General features: G+C 52.1%; 1 protein-coding gene across 1 annotated transcript in view; it reads left to right on the forward strand.

Moving 5' to 3' along the window:
- The first annotated feature begins 12,463 nt into the window (after nucleotides 1-12,463).
- RIMS4 (regulating synaptic membrane exocytosis 4) overlaps nucleotides 12,464-22,994 on the forward strand; it is a 50,393-nt gene continuing 39,862 nt past the window's right edge. The window contains exon 1 of the mRNA XM_058679539.1: nucleotides 12,464-12,816. Within this exon, the coding sequence (XP_058535522.1) occupies nucleotides 12,720-12,816 (97 nt within the window). The 5' untranslated portion in view covers nucleotides 12,464-12,719. The remainder of the gene's footprint in view (nucleotides 12,817-22,994) is intronic.

Below are 22,994 nucleotides of genomic sequence, written 5' to 3' on the forward strand. Positions count from 1 at the left end.
AGGGCCCAAGTATTTGGGCCATCATTTGCTGCCTCCCTTCTCTAGCAGGAAGCTGGATAGAATGAAAAGCAGCCTGGATGGGGACCAGCATTATGGGTTGTGGACCTCCCCAGGGGGCAGCCTGACCTGCTGCACCACAATGCCCTCCCTTTCTCAGTGATCTGATTGTCTACACTGATCCAGATGGGAGGAGCTTAGGGAGGTCAAGATCCTGCCCAAGGTCACGTAGGAAGCCTTCATGAGGAGAGGCTCATGCTAGTGTATTAGTCAGCTTCTCGTTGCTTTAACTCAGATACCCGAGAGGAGCTGTTTTGAAAAGAGAAGGTATGTATTTCAGCTACGGTTTGAGGGTACAGGATTGGAGGTCCCACAACCCGGTGTCTGGGTGAGGATGCTCAGTGGCAGGTGCTGCGGCAGATCACGTCACGAGACAGGAAGCAGAAGAAGCACAACCAGGCAGAACATGAACTCACACAATGAGAAGCTCCCTCCCAGTACACACCACCCCCGTGACCTGAAGACCTCCCAGGACTCCCAACTCCCAGGTGCCCTCTTTAGGGCAAATTTCCACCCCTAACCAATCAACCCTTAACATGGAGACCAAAGTTGAACTAGCTGGATCAATTTGGGGGCTACAAATCCTACTCAACCTATGCTACTTGGGCTTTCAACCCCAGAGGCCATGTTTGTAATCAAAAACAGACCACAGCCACAGTGAACCTAGCCAAGTGAAGAAGAAACCAAACTTTTTTTTTTTAAAGATTTATTTTTATTACAAAGTCAGATATACAGAGAGGAGGAGAGACAGAGAGGAAGATCTTCCGTCCATTGATTCACTCCCCAAGTGAGCCGCAAAGGCCGGTGCGCGCCGATCCGAAGCCGGGAACCAGGAACCTCTTCCAGGTCTCCCATGCGGGTGCAGTGTCCCAATGCATTGGGCGGTCCTCGACTGCTTTCCCAGGCCACAAGCAGGGAGCTGGATGGGAAGTGGAGCTGCTGGGATCAGAACCGGCGCCCATATGGGATCCTGGGGCGTTCAAGGCGAAGACTTTAGCCGCTAGGCCACACCGCTGGGCCCAGAAACCAAACTTAACTTGAACTAACCTCAAGGAAAAGTTTTCTTTAGCTGAATCCCTCCCTTAGGAGAAGTAAAACAGGAGCTGGCCTTCAGGATAAGTGGAAGAAGGAATCCCAAACCAAGCAGCTCTGTCTCTCATCCTGCACCCCAGCCTCCTGCCAGGAAAGGGTTTCAGGGAATCTGTCCCACCACTCAGAGCCTCACCTCACCTGAATGCAAAGGACAGCTGTCCAAAGCAGCTAGGGGGGAGGGTGGTGGTGGTGGTGGTGGTGAATGGGTCTCTGGCCTGGGACTCACAGCAGGTGGCGCCCTAATCCAGGAGGAGGAAACAGGGAGATTAGAAAGAATATGAAAATCCCTTATCCAGCGAGGTAGCTGAAGCACCTCCTCTTTCTCTGTAATTAGAATCTTTGCACCTGGATGCAGTCTTGCCCCAGGAGCAGGTGGTGTGATGTAGGGAAGGGAAGCTGTATAGGTTGATGTCACAGAGATCTAGATTCAAACGGCAGCCTTCCTGTGTCTATCAGGCACACTCCCCGAGAAGGGGATAACTGGTAGCTGACCCTGGGTAGTCTCTTCTCTTCCCTGGGTCTCAGTTTCCCCGGAAAGCAGAGGTAATCATTATAACCCGACTGTCAGAGTTAAGCCCATGACATGATGGAGGTGGATTACCTCATGCATGGAGGGCACGTGGTCAACATTAGCATCCATACACTCTTCTGTTCCAGCAAACCCATCTCCTCTGTGATGCTATTTCTGACCAGGCTAGTGAGGCAGCCTTCACTCTTACTGAGGTCTGTAGGCTAAAGGGAAATAGATTATATTAAAAATATCTGCTAACAGTTGCATAAATCTTGAAGTCTCCTCCGTCTTTTTCTGCACTGTGACCAGCCGCAGAGCAATTAAACATTGATGCTGTAGCTATACTTATCAGCTCGTCCTTCTTCTAGCCAAGCCCTGAACATCATCAATTCTCGGGTTCAAATAAAAAATTTAATCCTCACATTTGAGGACTTCTTCAGCTTGTGAAGTAGTTCCAGATTCACCTTTTCCACACGTTCATTATAAATAATGAAAGCAGCATGGAAAAGTACAAAGCATAGAGTTAAAAAGCCAAATGACCAAGGTTAACATTGCCAGTGATAGTCGTGTGGTCATTGCATACCCTCCAGCATAGCGTGACTAGACAAGAACGTCCCTTCCTGGGGAGGATTCTTCCCCCAAACCTATAACCTCAGCCACCTCCAGATAGGCCAACACCAAGGGTGTTCTCTAAAACTACAACCCTGAAAGTGTTAAGGCTATGGAAGACAAGGTAGTGGGAAACCGTTGGGCCAGAGGACACGAAGATGCCGTGGTGTCTATAGGATGGGTGACATATCCTAGTCTGGAAACATATAGAAAGTGGATAGCAGTGTAAAAGCCAGAAAACTGGAACGAAGTGTGTAGCGAAGAGTGTCAGACCAAGTTTATTTCTTTGTTTTTGTAAATGTCCTATGATTAGGTAAGATGGTGACATTTCAGGGAGTTGGGCAAAGGGAAAACAGAATTTTCTATCCTGTCTGTGCAACTCTTCTGTAAACTCTTCTGTAAAATTAAGAGTTCAAAAACAGAAAAAAGCAAGAAATCCTGAAATAAGCATAATTCAAATAATAGGAACATCATTTCAGACATCTTTCAATATCTGTATACAGAGTTAGGAATAATCATAATTCTTCTTAAGTTTTGAAGGCCATTTCAATTATGTAACTTTGGTTTAATGAGAAACAATTTTTAAATTCTTCCACTAAAGTATTTATTAGCTCTGGAAGGACAAGTGCTTGGTACAGTGGTCACAAGGCCGCATCCCGTGTCAGAGTTCCCTGTTCAAGTCCCAGCTCCACTCCTCACTCCAGCTTCCCGCTGAATGCACCCTGGGGGCAGCAGGGGATGCCTTCCATGCTTGGAGCCCTGGCTGCCCACGAAGGAGAGGTGTTCCCAGCTCCCCACTTCATTATTGATCCTGTTTGGTTTCTCTCTCTTTCTTTCGCCATCCCTTAAAATTAAAACAAAAAAAAAATCTCTCTGGAAAATACTAGGAGTCAGTAGCCCTCACCTTCTGACCTCCTATTTCAGTTTTAGGTGTGGCCCACCTGCAGTGAGACATCAGCCTCGCTACTCTTTCTCTCCATCCTTTCTCCCTAAACTTCCTATTTGGGGATTGGTGCAATGGTTCAATTGGCTAATCCTTCCCCTTCAAGCACCAGAATCCTAGATGCGTGATCAGTTTGTGTCCTGGCTGTTCCACTTTCCATCCAGCTCCCTGCTTGTGCTCTGGGAAAGTAGTGGAGGACGGCCCAAAGCCTTGGGACCCTGCACCCAAGTGGGAGATCTGGAAGAAACTCCTGGCTCCTGGCTTCGGATTGGCTCAGCTCCGGCTATTGTGGCCATTTGGAGAGTGAACCAGTGGATGAAGGATCTTCCTCTCTGTCTCTCCTTCTGTCTGTAGATCTGCCTTTTCTATAAAAAATAAATTAATCTAAAACAAAAAAGGCTCAAAGCTTCCTGTTTGGTGGTAGTCACATTGTAACTTTTACGTTATTGGGTGAATCAGTTAAAAATTGCATTTACCTATGAGTAACAGAAAGCCTGTGCAGCCAGTGAGTTTAATAAGTAACAAAGCAGGAGGCAGCTGCTGTCACTGCTTCAATACCTCAAGAATGGCAGGATTAGGGGTCTCTGTAATCCTTCTTGGATTTTCCTAGTAATTGCAAAACAGCTGCTGAAGCTCCTATCATCATATTCTTAGTCCATTCAGGAGGGAGAAAATTGCTGTATCAGGAAAGGAAGTTTTTTCACAAATTTTTATGTCTCATTGGCCACACTGTTACATATTACCCCATGCTACAGCTGACTAGCAAAGGTGATTTCTTTTTTTACACTAATTGGCCTCAATGAAATTGGTATTTCTTAATAGGGAAGATAAAAGAACTAGTTACATTTCCTCATTTTATATTTAAACACAGTATTTGCTAGTAGTCTCATATACCAAACATCTTTATTCCTGAATTTTTGTTCTTTATATATATATATTTATATATATAAAATAGATAAAACTACTGTGTTGAGCCCAAATTTTTACTCTTTTATTTTATTATTTATTATTTTTATTATATATATATGATTTATTTATTTTTGTTGGAACATCAGATATACAGAGAAAAGGAGAGGCAGAGAGGAAGATCTTCCATTTACTGATTCACTCCCCCAGTGGCCGCAACGGCTGGAGCTGAGCCAATCTGAAGCCAGGAGCCAGGAACCTCTTCCAGGTCTCCCACGCGGGTGCAGGGTCCCAAGGCTCTGGGTCGTCCTTAACTGCTTTTCCAGGCCACAAGCAGGGAGCTGGATGGGAAGTGGAGCAGCCAGGACATGAACCAGCATGCCCATATGGGATCCTGGCAGACGTGGGTCAAGGACTTTAGCTACTAAGCTACTGTGTTGAGCCCACATTTTTACTCTTTTTAAAATTTTATTATTTATTTTATATTATTATTTTCATTGCAAAGTCAGATATACAGAGAGCAGGAGAGACAGAGAGAAATATCTTCTGTCCGATGATTCACTCCCCAAGTGACCACAATGGCCGGTGCTGCTCCGATCTGAAACAAGGAACCTCTTCCAGGTCCCCCACATGGGTGCAGGGCCCTAAAGATTTGGGTCGTCCTTGACTGCTTTCCCAGGCCACAAGCAGGGAGCTGGATGGGAAGTAGAGCCGCCGGGATTAGAACTGGTGCCCATATGGGATCCTGGCGCATTCAAGGCGAGGACTTTAGCTGCCAGGCTATTGCACCGGGCCCAGGAAAAATTTAATTAGCCATCATCAGTGCTAACAGTTTTTTGCATTCTTCTTCCAAGACTTTTTCTATGCATTTATGCACCTCGTAGTTAACTGTAACTTCCAAAAAGCCACAGAAGGCATACAAACGTTAGCCTTGCGGCTGGAGTAAATTTACAGCCATATACACTGGACAGCCACAGCCCTGCCAGGATAGGGGACATCCCCAACTCCCCCCAAGTAGCTTCCTCATCAGCAGCCCCCTTCCCCTCCAACCTTGAGTACCATAGGCTGAATTTTGAGTTTCATAAAAATAGCCCTGATGGGTTTTTAATTTTAAGTGGATATGGCCGTCTTCCATGCTTTTCCACCTCATGCTCTCCCCATGCCACTAGTTCTTTCACAGCTTATTTCATGTGAATGTGTTGTATTGTGACTTATTTAATTAACTCAGTTCTTGCACACCAAACTTAGTTTTGAGTGTTCGTTATTTTAAAGAAGTAGTAGGGTGGGCATCTTTTTTCACACAGAGCTTTCCAGAAGGATAGGATAACAGGGTGGTTCAGGGCCTGGGTTTTGGTGTTGAAGTGTTCGAGGTGTGAACTGGAGCCTGCTGCTCCCCAGCTGCCTGAACTTAAGCAACTCACCGCCCTTTTGGGAGTCTGTCTCTCCCCCTAGAAATGGGCCCTCTCCCACCTTGTACGCTGCTCTGCAGGCCATGTGGAACGTGTCAGGTGCTCAGCACAGTGCGGGGTGCAGTTGCAGCACATGTGGACCTGTTGGTTTCCATCCTCATCTTCATTTCTAATTATTTCCTCAGGAAAAATTCCTCGAAGTAGGAAAGGGCGCTCGTCTTTAAGTCCTTTCAATACAATCTGCTCGATTGCCCTCCAGCAGAGCCTTGCCAACTTGCAGTTCTACCAGCTGCATCTGAGAGCATCTGTGAGTGTCGTGAAAGAAGGGAAGGCAGGCAGTGGGAGGGAAGGAGGGAGGGAGGGAGGGAGAGAGGGAGGAGAGGAGGAAGGGAGGTGAGTTGTTTTGGTTTCTGGTGAGGTCGAACATTTTCTTTTCTTCACCCTGGCCATTTGCTTTTCTGCATTTGGAAATTTGCCTGGTCAGGTCTTCTGCCATTTTTTTTCTTTTTCTGTTGGGATGAGGGATGATATTTCTATAACTGGGCCACTGCTCACTACAAGAAGTCCTGCTCCTCCTGCTCGGCCCACAGGGCCTGTGGCAGGGCTTTGGCCTGCCCCACGTTCCCAAGTTACCACCTTGGCAGTCTACCCAATTTCCTTGTCCCTTTAGCTTAGGGCTCCCACTTCTTTCTTGCCAGCTTTGTTTTCTGTCTATCCCTCCTCTACCCACCCCCCAGATCTCGCCAGCCTGAGATACACAGGTGCTCAAGGCAACCAATAGATCAGCATCTCTCTCTCTCTCTCTCTCTCTCTCTCTCTCTTTCTCTCTCTTTATTTTCAAATAATCTTTGCCTGGGGGCTGGTTTGGCTCAATGGGTTAAGCCACTACTTGCAATGCTAGCAAGTCCTGGCTACTCTGCTCTCAACCCAGCTCCCTGCAAAAGCACAGGATGGGAAAGTAGCAGAGGATGGCCCAAGCACTTAGGTCCCCGCCGAGACAAAGGAGGACCCAGATGGAGTTCCTGGCTCCCAGTTCAGCTTGGCCTAGCCCTGCTGTAGCCACTGGAGAGTTAGGCAGCGGATGGAAGATTTCTCCCCCTCTCTGTCTCAGTATTTGTTAAGAAAAGAAGATGATGATGCAAAAAGGAATAGTTGAGGAGGGAGACGCCATGTGGTTGTGCTCAGCATCACCTGTTGCAGGTGGTTTGCTGCTGCGCCCAAGCTTGCACCGCTGACTGAATGAGATGAGGGGCGCAGAGCTGAAGCACTCACCTTCCCTAGCAGGCAGTTCATCCTCATTCTCACCTTCTCTTCACCACCCCCACCCCAGGGTGGCATTGATACCAGAAAACAGCATCCAGTGGGGACGGAAGAGATACCACAGATCCAGGTATGTGAATATTTTGGGGTGTGACACAGGTGGCAGCAGAAATCAGTAGAGAATTGAATTTTGTCATAGTGTTGGGGAAAATATGGGGAAAAACAAAATTAGATCTATGTCACACTAAAAGAACACAAACTCAGTGACTTAAAAATTGGAAAAAGTTGGGGGCCTGGTGCAGTGGCCTAGTGGCTAAAGTCCTTGTCTTGCATGCCTGGGATCCCATATGGGTACCGGTTTTAATCCCAGTGGCCCCACTTCCCATCCAGCTCCCTGCTTGTGGCCTGGGAAAGCAGTTGAGGATGGCCCAAAATCTTGGGACCCTGCACCTGTATAGGAGACCTGGAAGAAGCTCCAGGCTCCTGGCTTCGGATTGACTCAGCTTCAGCCATTGCGGCCACTGGAGGAGTGAGTGAATCATTGGATGGAAGATCTTCCTCTCTGTCTCTCCTCCTCTCTGTATAGCTGACTTTGCACTAAAAATAAATAAATCTTAAAAAAAAAAGCACCCTCTCAACTCAGCCCTTCCACTCCAGGGGAAGTGATCATGGGTCTACAAGAACATTTCTCTACACTTGAACCTGAACAAGAAGCTGCCCAACAAAGGGGACATGGACTTGGGGCGATATATATATATTGCTATGAGAAAGTGTGGATGTGGAAGCTTATGTGAGAAAGTATGAAAAAGGCCCCAAGATCACTGACTGTTGATGGTCCAATGGCCTGTATGATACATGGTGGAAGGGAAAAAAGGGAAGAAAACATCAGGCTTAAAGAAGGCTGTGATTTAAAGGTGGCGTGACAAAGGACGTTTTCCATTTTTTCCCTTTGAATTTGCTTTTCTTTTTTTTTCTTCCCTAAATGTTCTAGAACATGCAAAAATTATTTTTGTAATGAAATTAATTTATTTTGATGTGCAGACTGGGCAGACTGTCGAAGCGATTTGTCAAATGGAAGGAACTAGGTTGGGGAGAGAGTACCAGGAACAAGATCACCAGGGTGGGACTCTGGAAGGGCAGAAGCAGGGAGGGTGAAAAGCCAGGTCCAGGGGGCACAGGGTACTGTTACGGAGAGTCTGCCGCTTGGGCCATGGCCAGGAGGGAGCCCTTTCAAGTGTAGAGTCTTGTACCCTTACTAGTCCAGGACAGGAGTCCTGCCTCCTGCAGGCAGCTTGCCAGGCATCACACCCTTCCCTGGCCAGGACCCCAGTATCTCTAGGCCTTTGCATCTTATTGTGTACCTGCTCCGTGGGCCCAGCAGTGAAGATCCTTTAGCAGGGGGAATATTCTCCTCTGGGTCTTTCATGTGGGCGCATGTGAGTCCCCTCCGAAGCTGCCAATGCAAGTGGAAAATTTCCTCCTCAGTCCAGGATGGATTCATATGCAGCGGTATGCAAAGAGAAGCAGACACACACACACACACACACACACACACACACACACACACACACACACAGAGGAAGAAATCTTGCACTGATCCTCAACAAAGCCAGCACCACCCAGTTACGCACAGACTCTGACACCCTAACAGACAAGGCAGACGCAGGAATATAGCACCACAGGGGACACACGCGCTCTCTTCAGCAGAGCCAGGCTAGGATCAGGACATAGGAGCCATGTGTCAGACATGGGACAGGCACTTTTCACGCTTTCTATGTCTCTCTCTCTCGTCCTCGTTCTCTCTCTCTCTCTCACACACACACACGGCACTATAACTAAAGATTAGAATGCATATACTTGAAACCATACTGTGCATACTTAACACAAGGGTGCACACTTGGCAAGGACATGCTCAGAGACAAGGTCATTGCCACAGACAAGGACACAGATATGCAGAAATGCCTATGTGGTCAGAGATATCACACACACACACACACACACACACACAGCAGGGCAGGTAGAACACTGGCATCACTGACAAGATCAACCTGTGTCTCCCTGGCAAAGCGGCACTGGGTCCTTGTATGGCTTCCCTCCAAGCTTCTGCTTAACTGAGAGACGCATGCCAAGGGCGTTCTGGCCACACGGGGCCATGTTCTCTTCATGCTCAGAAGCTCCGCAGTGTTGTTGTCCCTCCTTTCCTTCCCCATCTGCAGTCTGTCAAGCCTGTCCCCCAACCCTGCTCAAGTGAGCTGTGAAAACTTTCCCAGGGTCAGCCCCTCCTCAGCCTGGGCCTGCTTTGGCTCCCCAGAGGGTCTGGACCGCAGCCTTCCATCTGGCCTCCGGGCCCAGGATCTGCAGTCCCCAGCCTGGTCCTCTTCACCTTCCTTCCCATAGGATGTCCCATGGACATCTTCCTCGGCTGCAGGAACAGAAGAACAGCCAAGGGCTTTTTGTCCTTTGTGTTCTGTGCAGAGAAAGGGCAGCCTGAATTCACTCCCCTCCCCACCATGGCAGCCCCAGGATTATTTCAGAATGCAAACAAGACCTCTCTGTTTACTGATCTAGCCTTAGGGCCACGGACAGGGGGGCAGGCCCACAATGTGTGCTATTTTTCACTTCAATATTCCTTCCCCAGGGAAACCTTCCTCCATCTCTCAGAGCTAGTTGGGGTTGCCACCCACCTACCTATTTGGAAGTGAGTACACATACACAACATGTATTATGAAGAACATAGACATGTATTTCTTACGATAGTTGTCAGAATTGTAATTGAACTTATTATAGTGACACTATTAGATAACAACTAAATAATGATCGGCATAATTATTTGCTTAATGTTGTCAAGTTATTAATTCCATGTAGACCTGTAGAGAGCAAGTGAAGTAGAGTTTCATTTATCTGTGGATTATTAGAGCTGAGAACAATGACGAACCCACAGTAGGCTCTCAGAACTTTGATTTAGTGAAGGTTGCTGTTAAATGCCTACTATGTGCAAGTAATTTTCACTGTGACTTTCAAAATGAGTGTTATTTATTCTTGTTTTGGGCCTAGCCTTGTAGTATAGTGGGTAAAGTTCCTGATTTTGATGCCAGCATCCCACATGGACTGTGGCTTGAGTCCTGGGTACGCCACTTCCAATCTGGCTCTTTGCTAATGCACCTGGGAAAACAGCAGAGAATGATCCAAGTGCTTGGGCCCTTGTACCCACATGGGAGACCCAGATGAAGCTCCTGGCTCCTGGCTTTAGGCCTGGTCCAACCCTTACCTCTGGAACCATTTGGGAAAAGAACCAGCAGACAGAAAACATCTCTCTGTTCCCCTCTTTCTTTATCTAACTCTGCCTTTCAAATAAATAAAATAAATATATTTTTAAAATTACCCTCCTTTTTGGTAGGGTCATTACCCAAGGTTAGACAGCTAAAGGACTTGCATTTAAACCCAAGGCAGGTGATACTTGTTCAGCTCCAGCCCACTAAGCTGCCTGGCCCTTGGTATTTGCTATCTCACCAAACTGGAAGTTGGTCTCTAGTTTCCCATGCCCTCTTTTTTTCTCAGTTCACACTCAGCACCATCTCTCTCCTCAACAGTAAGCTACGTCCTGCTGAATTTGTTCCTGGAGGCATTATTCACACTCAAGTGGGCTGACTATGGGCATCTCCCATGGGGAAGCCACAGAGGGAATGAAAACTTCCAGATCCCAGGCCCAAAACCAACTGCTGGAATTCTAGGCCTGAGCTAGCCTAGGAAACAGAAATCACATGGGAAGCCCCCCTGCCTAGCTTACTGGCCAGAAGCCCACTGTTTCCTCAACTGATTTCTCACCTCCGTACCACCTGCCACAGCTGGACAATGCCAGCCCCCACTCACCCACTCATGCCACTGTGCACCTGCCAGGCGAGCGGGACTCTGTCCAGGCAGCAGATGTGTCACTTGGGGCACTCCATTACCCTTCCTGGTCTGTTTCTTTCTCTCCAGATGGGGCGGGGGCTGTGGAGGGCTGACTGGTCTTCCAGAGTTCTGCTAACTTTAAGAGCTCCAGCTCTGAGAGATGATGCCGGCCCACCCTTCAGTGGCACGCTGTACACTTAGCATGTCTGGTGGCTGTTCTCAGAACTCCACATCTGTGGGTTCACTGGATGGTGATTCCCGCACAGTGATGCCTTGCCCCTGTTTCATCATGTAAGAAACAGCCAAAGAGGTTACTTCACTTGCCCAAAGTCATGAGTCTGTGGTGGCAATAAGACAGTATCTCAAAACTTGGTGGTATGACCCAACAGTCATTTATTCTGGTTGTCAGCAAGTTGCGAGGTGGCACAGCTAAGCTGCTCTTATTCTTGTCTCTCATGCAGCTGCCAGCAGGTGTCAGCGGGAGCTGCCTCAGGGCCAGACCGAGCTAGGCACCCAGGAGGGCTCAGTTAGATGTCTACCAGACTGACGCTGGCCGGCTCAGCTGGGAGGTCAGAAGGGCCTCCTTGCTGCCTCTCCAGCGTCATCACCTCCGGGTGGCGAGGCTGCGTAAGTGAAGGCGTTTTCTCCTGGACAGTGTATATGAACTGGGCCAGGGAAAGCTGCAGGATGTGTTTGACCTGGCTGCAGACATTACATGCATGCCTCTGCTTATAAGTCAGTCACCCTTCCAGGGGAGGGGGATGTGGGTCCCACCTCTCAAGGAGATGACAAAGAATGGGCACATGTGTTGAAAGTCACCATAGCTGCCCAGCAGAGAAGTGCCAAAGCTGGACTTGGAGCCTCCAAAGGATGTCCACCCTACCACTCCATCCAAGCCTGCTGGGGTGCATCCCTGCACCTGGGTGAGGGTCTGCCAGGAAGGGTGTCAGAATGTGTTCTTCCCAGGGGGCAGGGGGAAGGGAGGGTAAGCTGGGTCCAGGCGGCTCTGTCCTGGGGTCATACTCAGTGTGTCCCATTTCACAGGCAGTGCTCAGTGGTCAAAGGGACAAAGCTGGTGAGTGTCACTGCATGCCAGTCTGAGATGGCATGTGCCCCAGATGTCTGGCGCTCAGAGGGATCTGTGGGCCAGGGTGAATGTAGTTGAGTGTGCATGTCAGGGTGTGCTTCCTGGGCTTTAGGGGACCTGAGGGTCTCCTTGTGGTGAGGCCAAGTGCTTGCCACTCTGATATCCGCAGGTCTCTGGGTGCGAGAGAGCCTGAAGGTGTCTGTCCACCGGTCTGTGCGAGTCTGTGGGGGTTATGCGTCTGACGTCTGTGCCTGAGGCTGAAGGTGTCTGCAGCGCATCCTGCAAAGTGAACGCACCCGTGTGGGCACACGTGCTTATCTGTGGGTCCCTGCGCCTCCGCTCCCCGGCAGCCCGCTCTTAGTGTGTCCCCTCCTTGCGGCTGTCTCCGGGTGAGGCCTGTCTGCACCGGTGACTAACTCCGACATCGGGGGTGAGTGGGGCGAGTCCAAGGGCTGAGTGTGGGGGACCCAGGACCTCGGTGCAAACAGCCTCCCAGGCGCCCAGCGCAGCGGCCCGGGCCGGCCGAGGACGCCAAGAAAGGGACACAGCGCGCAACCCCACCCCGCGGCCCCGGGCTCCCACGCCCCGCCGCGGAGCCCCCTCCCCCGGGCGGCGCCGATTGGCTGTAGCGCGCGGCTCCGAGCCCGCCCCGCGCGGCCGGCGGGGGGGTAGGGGGAGCCGAGGGCCAGAGCGCGCTGCGCCGCCGCCACTGCCGCCGCCGCCGCCACCGGGAGCACCGCACACCTCGGCTCCGCGCGCCGCCAGCTCCCGGCCTGTGTGCGGACCGCCCGCTGGCCCCGCCGCGCTCGCCAGCCCCGCCGCGGAGCCCCGGCCCGCTCTCGGGCCGCCGCCACCACGCCGCGCGCCGTACTCCGCGTCAAGAATGGGGCGGCCAAGCTGCCCAAGCCGCCCGCCGCCGCGGCTGCGGCCGAGGCGCCCGGCGCCAGCGCCGGCATGGAGCGCTCACAGAGCCGCCTCAGCCTGTCCGCCTCCTTCGAGGCGCTCGCCATCTACTTCCCGTGCATGAACTCCTTCGATGACGAGGACGCGGGTAAGCGCGCGGCGTGGCCCCCGACACCGGGGCCGTGTCGGGACCGGCTATCAGGGCACCCTCCGAGGTGGCCGATTTCTTCTCCCCACCCCCCAAGCCCGCTCAGGGAGGGGTCCCCAGGGGCTGCTTTCCCACCCTGGCATCCAGAGTCTCCAGGATGCGCCGTCTTCCACCTTTTCCCTGGGGGCCCCTGGATCATTTGCATTCACCCCTTTCCCGCAGGTGGGCCCTTCGGGTCACCTGGCTCCGGCTCTCCCCACTCACCTGCACCTATTGAGTGTCCCCTGCCTCCAGGTCCCGGCCTGTGTGCGGACCGTGCGTCCTGGATCCGATCCGCCACCATCCCTGGGTGTCCTGTGTGTGCCGGCTCTTCCAACCCTGGGCTCTGGCCGCCTCACCCCTGGGGTTCCGATGCGCCCCCTGCCATCGGAGGTGGCGCGCAGTCTCTACCTCTACAGCTTTGTCTCGGCTGCATCCGAGGCTCCCTGCCTAAGACCCTTGCCGTGGGTGAAGTGGGGGCCCCACGGCCTTGAGCGCCTCCAGGTGTTTCTCTTCTCCTTCCCAGTACGGACCCTAGATTGTCAGCGGACTAGGGCGGGCAGCGAGGAGCTGGCCAGGTGGCAGCCCTTTCCTGTCTTCCTGGAGGGAGGTTTTAGGGCGGCGCCAACAACACACTCTCGCACGCTGCTGCTGCTGCTGCTGCCCGCCCACCAGTGTATGCCCCTGACCTCAGGTGCTCCTGTCCCTGTAGTAACCCTCTGGGTGGGCTGAGCCCTGCCTCCATCCGGCGACACCAGCCTTCAGCTCCCAGGCCTGTGACACAACCTCAGCCAGAACTGGGAGATACCCCCAAAGATGGCTGTTTGGGACTGTGGGGTCCTACAGAAGGAACACGAGTGTTCAAGATTGGGTTCTGGGGGTGGGGATTGGGCAGCGAATCTGCCAACAGGTGGGGTGGCCAGAGGGGTTGGGGAGAGCGCCACCAAGACTGCTGAGTCCGGATGCAGATTTGTGTCAGTCTACAGTGTGTACTGGGGATCTGCGACTTTGGGTAAGTGGCACCAGCCCTGAGCCTTGATACCCTCATCTGTGAAATGGGGACAGCAATGACTTGAACACAGCTCTGTGTGGTACTGTGAACTGTAAATGGAAGGGGACCCAAGTGGAGAGGAGTAGGGGTGCTGGGGAACGGGCAATGCCCTCAAGGCTCTGGTAAAAATGGGGACTGTCTCTGCTTAAAAAAACAAAAGCATCCATGCACCATGCAATGTTAGAGGACTCATCCCTGTGTGCAAGGGCCCGGTCTGGCTGGCCTGGCCTCGTGGGGTCTATTGTAGGGTGAAGCCACGGGTGACGGAGGCTCCTGTCTTAAGCTGAGGCTGGAGGCAGGTGAGGAAAGGAGGGAGGGTTCCCCAGAAGTTTGCTGGCCTGTGAATAAAATGGTAAAAGGTAGATGTGCCACCTGCGGAGTTGGCACCACCCTGCAGCTCCCTCCAGGAAGGCAGTCACTGGCGTGTTCCCCGCTGTCTGTGCTTCCCTCCCCCTCCCAAAAGGCTGCCAACAACTAGGGGTCAGGAGCCCCCAGCCTGTGGAGGAAGGGAAGGAAAAACAAATGAGGGATGCCCAAGGCCTTGGCCACTCTGGTGGGCCTGGGCTGCCCTTGGCTGGGAGTTGGGTGGAGATGGTTAGTGTGGAACCATTTTACAGAATCACCATCTTGCAGACAGAAAGCAGGTGGGGTACAGTGGCTTCACGTTCCCGAAGAGAGAGGCTATAAGGTTGTTTTGGGCAAGGCAAGGTGGGAAGGACTGCACCCTCTGGAGCCAAGCTTGGAGGTAGCAGGGGGTGGGGTAGAGTGAGGTGTAAGATCTTGGCTGCCCTGGGAGCTGGCTCCCACCTGTCCCCTGTCCGTCCCCTGATGGCCCTCCCAAAGCTTGGCAGCCAGGCTGGGCAGGAGCATGGATGATAAGCACAGTTTGGTTTTCCTCTGAATTCATGCTGCATGTCGTGGGTCCCAAGCCATGACCATTATTTCAGGTTGCAGGGAACTCAGGCCAGAGCGGAGAACTTCCTACAGTATTCGAGAGGCTGTCAAGGGTTGGTTGATAGTTTTCCCCAATGGATTTTTTCATTTCCCCACATTTCACCTGGAGGAGGCCTACAGGTCGGCTCATCCAAGCTCATTTTGCCCCCAGCTGGCTGAGGATGTGTGTGGGACTATGAGTGTGAGTGACTGCCACCTCAGCATGAGGTGTGCGTGCATGTACGTAACCCAAGGTCATTCGGTGAGGCAGGCATAGAGCCGAGACGGAAATCAGGTTTCTGGTTCTCTTTCCAGTAACCAGCATCCCTCCTTCTGGGAAAGGGCTGAAAAGCAACAGGCAGCAGCCAGACCTCTCTGTGAAGATGGCGGTGCCCCGGCAAGGAGGCCACCCACAGCTCCTGGCAGCCACCCGTTTGTGTTGGGCTTCTCATGCTTGAGGGATCCTTAGAGTTTGGGAAGGGAAGGGACAAAGTCAAGTTCATTTCAAGAAGACTCATGAGTACCTGGTGAAAGTTGGAAGCCAGGAAGGTTGTCTGGGAGCTGTATTTCTCTTGTGCTTTTCAAAGTCATCGGTTGTCTCAGAGACAAGATTTTTTGGGCTTGCTTCTTTCAGGGCAGCAGCATATTGGACTCATTTCTGAAAGCGGCTGTGGTAGTCTCCGATGCTGGACAGGAGCGCTGCCGGCATAGGCCTTGCCCGGCCCCGTCTCTGGCCCTACAGTACCTGTCTGTTACCCATGGTGCTTCACAGCAGTGCCTCCCGCTGACAGGCCTCTGGCCCCCCTGGGAATTTTCTCCTTGCTGCTGCTTGCAGCCCATGTTGGATGCACCATGCCACACTCCAGCTTCTCTTGAGAAGGAATGTGGGGGGACAGTTTTTCATCAACCCTGATGAGGGCAGACCCGGTCCTGCTGATGACCTGGGAGCTTTGGTCTCTGGGCTGGGTGAATGATGCTGCACCCTCGCAGCCCCGTCTTGCCAGCCTCTGGCCCAGGATGCTGTTTACTGGGGCTTCTTAAAGCTTCTCTCAGGGCACATCATCCCTCTCACACTCACACACTGCTTACAAGGTCGCTTTGCACAGGCACACTGTGCCCTTCCAGAGGCTTGCACTGGGTCAGCGGGGGTCGCTGCCGGAGGGCTTTGTGTCTTCGTGGTTTACAGTTGGGGAGGTTGAAAGTGGGGAGATGTTCAACAGGAGACCCCCGTTTTCCCATCTGGAAAAGGGAACAAAGAAGCACCCAGGACATGTGAGGTCAGCATTTGGAAAAGGGTTGGCTTGTGGCAGACAGAGTTCTGGGCGCTTGAAGTGTGGTATCTTAGTTGGCTCCTCAGAGCAGCCCTAGAGGAGGAGCAGCTCCTGTTCACATGTCCATTTTCAGGTGTGGACATCAAGGCTGGCCAGAGGAATTTGTTCAAGGTCACTCAACTCTAGCTGCCAAATTAGATAATCATGCTGTCTGTGCTGTGCAAGGGGCTTAGCATAGGACCTGGCTTGAGGTTGGCCCTCAATACACCTTGTTCTCTACCTTATTACGGAGAAGTAAGAGATGTAACTGAGCACGATTGTGGATTTGCGGAGGGGAGAAATCAGATTCCCAAGGCGTTTGCTGTTGTGATTCTAGTAGCCCACTTTCATTGCGTTGTGGTTATCAAGGGGCAGCTAGGTTGAGGAGGAGGCTTTAAAGACCTTGTGGGACAGATGAGGGTGGGGGTGGGTGCAGGCTGCCCATTGCTCTGCTCTTCCTGACCTGCTCCTTCGTGCCACATCTACAGTCCCAGCTAAGCACTGTGCCCTGGGACAGAGCCGAGAGAGGGTTAGCTGGGGGGCATCTCTGGTGTCCAGCAGTTCCAAAGATGGGTGTTGCACTGAGGTCTGGGATTGAGGATGGCGTCTCTATGCCTAACCAAGTGGTTTTCAGCGTCCAGTTCTCCCCCACCCGCCCAGGAGAAGGGCGGAGAAGCTGGAGCAGCCAGCTCCGATTTGCCCATAGGATGGATGCTCCATCCAGTGCAGGGAGGAAGTTGCCATGGCAACACCAGCCAGCTACCGGTCCCTCTCCTAGCGGTTTGGGCCACATCTCTGGGCTGGAAAGCCCTCCATGGCACCGCCTTCTTCCGCCTAGACTAAATCCGCTGGTGGGGGGGCAAGGTGGGTTGGACCGACAAGCTAGTACCATGGTCATCGCACCCTGCCCGCCCCCACCTTGGATACAGGGGAGATGGAGGGGGCTGTCTGAGTTACTTCTGTTCAGAGATCTTCCGCATCCTGCCAGACATATCCCTGGGGCGGGAGGGGGGGAGGGAGGAAGGGAATTAGAGTTGCAGTTCCTGTCCAAACCCCCACGCACCTGGAGTGACCGCCATGGAATTCTCTCCCGCAGCCCCTTCCCAGTTGACTCCATTTGCCAGAGTTTTCTTTCCCCAGACCAAGTGCTAACTTTTGTCCTTGAAATATGACCTGAGCTTTTCCTGGGAAATGAGCTGCTCTGCCCTGCCCCCCACCTCCTCCTCTGGATGATGAGGAGTTCTAGGATGGGGCTGGACTGGCTGGGGGAGGGGGAGGATGCCATGGGGGCAGGTGCCAGGTCCACCCGTCCAAGGCCTCTTCCTGTCCTTGTTCTCACCCCTCCCTGCCCCTACCCTTTAGTGTTGCACTCCTTTACTGTCTGTGGCAGTGAGGCAGAACTTTCTAGACATGTAGAGAATCAAATCAGTTATTCCCATCAGTTAAGGGATGGAGAGGGACAGTGTAGACCCAAGCCATTCACTTTAAATTATTCTGAGAGAAATAGCTCAGGAAAGTCAGGTGGCTAAGAATTCGCCCCTTGCTCCATTAGACATGTCCTGGGCCTTGGTAGGGGGCTGTTTGGTGCTATGCGGACAGTACGCTGGTCCTTCTGTGTCCTCTCCTGGCCCCAAGCTTGCCAGCTCTTGGCTCTCGCTGCCCTGGTTTGCAGCTGCCAGAGGCCCACCTGGGTCTGTCTGGCAAGAAGCAGGGAGAAAGGACCCATCCACTTCATTTGCCTTGGAGGAGCAGGCTCTGCCTCCCACCCACCCACCCCCTAGCCCCACACACCTGCAGGCTGAATGGGGGAGGGCCGGGAGTACACGGCGCCTTTGGTCTCAGCCAACCTCCCTGCCTGTCCCCAGGCCTTTCTTCCATCTCGACAACGGTCACTTGGAGAATGTGCCCAGATGTGCAGCAGCATCTCCTCTGTTTCAGTTCACCTCTGTCTGCCATGCTCACATCTGGCTGTACGTCAGTTCCACGGTCTAAACAGGCTTACATTGGACTCCATGCTGGCCTTGTTGCCTCCAACAAATCCTTTCAGCTTCTGAGCCTCACCTGGAAAGTAGGGGCTCATCTGAGGTTTGGTGAGGTTACAAAAATAAAGTAAAATGACTGGGAGGCTTGCTGGGCCATGCTCTTGCTTGATCTCAGTGCATCCTGTAACATCTTGAAGGAGTAGCTGTTAGTGTAGATGTACCTATTGCACAGATATGGAAAGTCAGGTGACTCAGAGTAGCTTTTTCTTTTAACATTTATTTATTTTTATTTGAAAGGGAGAGTGAGAGAAAATTTCCATATACTGGTTCATTCCTCAAATACCTGCAGGAGCTTCTTCTGGGTCTCCGATATGGGTGCAGGGGCTCAAACAGTTGGACCATCTTCTGTTGCTTTCTCAGGCCATTTTTAGGAAGCTGGATCAAAAGTGGAGCAGCTGAGACTTGAACCAGTGGAATGACAGTGTCTCAAGCGGAGGCTTAATCTACCCTACCATGGCTCTGGCCCCTGGAGTAGTTTAATGACTTTCCCAGGTTGCATGGTAGAGTCTAACCTGGGAGTGTGACAAGAGGCCGCGTTCTGCCCCTGGGCATGAAATGAAATCCTGGGTGGGAAAGGGCTTTGCCTCTTCTAAGAGCTGTGTTTGTGCTGTCACAACAGCAGGTGACAAAGGCTGGGGTGCAGGAGCCTGTTCTGATTCCTGTGTGCCCCACCAGAGTTCACACCCCCATTGCCATCCGCCTCAACCCTTGAGTTCCAGGACGGTCCATCTCTTACCCAGCCGGCAGCTGCTGTGGCTGCCTGGCCTCCTTGAAGAATCCAGTTGTCTTTCCTGGCCCTGGGGACCCAGCTATCACCTGCTTCTCCAGGCCGATGTAGGCCAGTGCTGGATTATATTTAACGCTGTGCTATTTCCACTTGACAGCTCCAGGGCGCCATCCCCCTTCCCGTCTTCTTCCTCCCCCCTCCCCTTCTGATTCACTCGGAAACTGAAGAGGCTGATGTCAGCGCCTTATTCTTAGCCCCCGTAATTGTAACTGCATTTAGCAGTGCGCACTTCATTAACAGTTGCTGTGACGGGGGAGTGCGAGGACTGCGCGGCGGGGCAGGGACGCAGGTGGAGGTGGCAAGAGTGCAGCTGCTGCTGGGCCCCCTGGCCAGCTGCCTTCCCTGCATGGACCAACTGGGCAGCTTCCAGGTGCCGGATTTTCAGAGCTGGCCATCGTGGAAGTACCTTGGACAGCTCTCAGTCACTTCCACCCCAGCAAAAGCGGAGATTTAGAGAGGCTAAGTGGCTTGCCAGGCTCAGTGACAAAGGTTCAGCACTCTGGCCTTTGAGTCTAGGTTTCCTTCTCTGGCATGTTCTTATCCAGCTATTATCTCATGTGCTGCTCGAGGCTACCCAGTGTCCTAGGCACTAGGGTTCTACTGGGGGACAACTCAGATGAAGCTTCTGCTTTTGTGGAGTTAGGATCTGAGCTGGGGGAGCCAGACAAGTCACTGAGGGTGAGAAACGGCTTCAGCCTGTGTTCAGCTGTGGAGGCAGACAGCGCCAAGGACGGCAGTCTGGGAAGGCTCACTGAGGAGGTGACATCAGAGTTAGACCCTGAGGTCAGTGTAAGTTCAGGCTTTAGGGAAGAGAAAGCAGACAACTTTGGTGAGAGATGTGGACGAGGGGAGGTGAGGTCAGAGAAATAAGCAGGGTCAGATCAGCTCAGTCTCGAGGAGCATCTGCTGGGGAAACTGAGGCCCAGAGAAGGAGAAGACAAAGCCTCCAGCTGGCAGAGCCAGAGTGAGGCCGACACTGAAGTCCCCAGAGGAGTCCCCAGCATTCTGGTTGCTCAGGCACAGGTGGCCTTAGCTTTAGATATGTAAAGTGGTTTCCTTTTACTAACAGAGTTCTTTTATTTCATTTTAATTTTTTAGATTAATATATTTTTATTGGAAAGGCAGATATATAGAGAGAAGTAGAAATAGAAAGATCTTCAGTCTGCTGGTTCACTCCCCAAGCGACTACAATGGCTGGAGCTGAGCTGATCTGAAGCTAGAAGCCAGGAGCTTCTTCTGGGTCTCCCACACTGGTGCAGGTTTCCAAAGCTTTATATCATTCTCCATTGCTTTCCCAGGCCACAAGCAGGGAGCTGGATGGGAAGTGGGACTGCCAGATTAAAATCAGCATTCATATGGATCCTGGTGTGTGCAAGGTGAGGACTTTAGGCACTAGGCTATTGCACCAGCCCCTTTCTTTCTTTTTTTTTTTTTAAGATACGTTTATTTATTTGAAAGGCAGTTACACACACACACACACACACACACACACACACACACACTACACACACACACACACACACGCAGAGCTTTTATCCACTGGTTCACTCCCCAAATGGCCACAATGGCCAGGGCTAGACCAGGCCAAAGCCAAGAGCCAGGAGCCAGGAGCCAGGAGCCAGGAGCCAGGAAATCCATCTGGGTGTCTCATTCACTTGAGCCATTACCCATGGCCTTCCCAGGTACATTTGTGGGGAGATGGATTGGAAGTGGAACAGCCGGGACTTGAACTTGGATCTGAATGGAACAGGTGGTAGCGTCATGTTCTGCACCATGATGCCAGCCCAAAAGATTGAGAGCTTCGTGCTTGGTGGGTAGTGAATTCTTGGTTGGCAGAAACACTCCTCACGTCTTCGCTGCTGGGACTTGGGGTGCCAAATTCAATGCCAGGTGAGTCTGCAGACACTCCTGTTTCCCTTGTGTGGTTCCTCAGTGCAGTGAATCGCAAACGCTGGCTGCTTTGTACTTGTCTAACCTGGAGGGCCCCAAATCACTTTGGAAATCAACCATGTAGATGACAAGTGAATCAATGTGAGTCACTCATCAGGACAGGGTGTCCGTTCATGAGGTGCTGGAGTTGGGCATCTCTGGGAATTCTGAGAGTGCAGGCCTAGCACCTCTCAGCAGAGGGAACAAGCCGCAGCCCTTTCCCCGCCTTGGGTAGAGACAGGGTCACGTGCTAAAATCAGGACAAGCCTCTTCTGGGAAGAAGGAAGTGAAAGGATCAAGTGTGGAACAGGTGAGTGCTGGGGGTGCCCCACAGGGCAGTTCACTTGGGTGTTTCTGAGAGGGGGACCACTGTCCTGCGGAAGGCACCTCACCAGAGATGTTTCATGCTGTAGCATCTGCGCATTATATATATACTTCTGATCCAGCTCCCCGCTAATGTGCCTGGGAAAGCAGTGGAAGATGGCCAAGTCTTTGGGCCCCTGCAACCCACAGGAGAAACGCAGATGGAGTTCCAGGTTCTTGGTTTTGGCCATTTGGGAGAACCAGCACATGGAAAGTGTCTCTCTGTCTCTAACAATCTGTAAGTAAGTCGCTGGAGGTTCTAATCGAGGTCTGCTTGTTGTTTTGGAGGCTGGATGTCTAAACAGTGCAGGATAGGTTGTGTCCAGGGTCCTGACCCCTGCTGCATCCCATCGTGTGGGAGCTGGTGTGTACCTCCTGAACTCTGTGGTCTTTCCTTCTCCCTATGAAGCCACCAGGATTTGACCACGGGGTCCTTGTGTGATAGACTTAATCTAATTGACTCTCCCAAGGCCCCATCTTTCAAAACCAAAGTCGGAGCGAGTTTTCTCCCTCTTATTGTCACTGTGACTCTGGGGGTTAAACTCCTCTGCAAGTCTGAGGGGACAAGTGGTGTTCAGCACATCATCCACGTGTGCTTGGTCTAAGCCAACCAGGCACTGTAGGCCATCCACAGTAGCACCAGCCTCCCTCCCACCTCAACAAGCCAGTTCCACCCCACAAACCAAAAGAAATTTTTGAGTCACCAGTATTTTCTGGTTTTCTTGTTAGCCAGATTCTTGACTAACACGTGTGCCTAGCATGAGTGCCAGGCCCCACAGGGGCTCCAGAGAAATCAGGTTGCACTCCTATGGTGTGTAGAATTGTGGGGCAAGTGATAAAATTCCACAACCAGATGGCCTTGGTATGTTTCTGCTCCTCTCCTTTGGGACCATGAACAAGTTGCCTCTCTGAGCTTGTTTACTCATCTGTAAAATGGGCCTATCCTAGCCCCTCCTTTCCCCCAAAGGCAGGGGAAGAGGGAGTGCATACCCATGTGTGCAATGGGTTGCTACCGAACCTGGTATGCAGTCTAAGGGTGTTCATCAGAGTATTAGCTGCCAGGGTGTTAGCACCTTGAAGCTGGCAGGCTCTCTGAGTCATTCGGTCTGGCTGTATTGAGGCCCAGAGAGGGATTTTGATTTGCTGAGAACCCCCTAGCAGGTCTGTGTGGCAAAGGTAGGAATAACCCTGGTGATACTGCCAGGTTCCCAGCTCAGGGCCTTTCCTCTTCCTTGGGGCCTTGTTGGCACTGGGGGCGCCCTCAGGTCTTCACCCTGAATCTCCAGCACTTGGTGTCCTTGGTAAGTGTCACCTGGGGTCACCCTGGGCGTGGATGTGAGGATGTGTCACTTGTCAAGGGCTCTGATGGAAATAATCCCCTAGTCAATGTCCCTAGAGATCAGGTGCTCCTGGGGGCCTCCCAGGCCTGGACAGGCCGCCTGCCACTGCTGCCCAGCTGCTGATGGGCACACTGCATCCCAGCTTCAGGACCCGACCCTGGCAACCTGGCATCAAGAGAAACGAATGTGGTGGGTGTCTCCAGCCAGGGAGAATTTCACCTGCATTTGTGTCAGCTGGAGAAGACCATGGTACAGCTGGCTTGTCCTTCTTGGAGGATCCTTCACAACAATTACAGAGGGCTGGAACTAAAAGAGAAGCTGATTCAAAAACCACCATTCAAAAACTGTTAATGTTCTTTTGTAGTGTTTCCAAAACACTGCTTT

The sequence above is a fragment of the Ochotona princeps genome, chromosome 22 (assembly GCF_030435755.1).
Source record: "Ochotona princeps isolate mOchPri1 chromosome 22, mOchPri1.hap1, whole genome shotgun sequence".
NCBI classification, from domain to species: Eukaryota; Metazoa; Chordata; class Mammalia; order Lagomorpha; family Ochotonidae; genus Ochotona; species Ochotona princeps.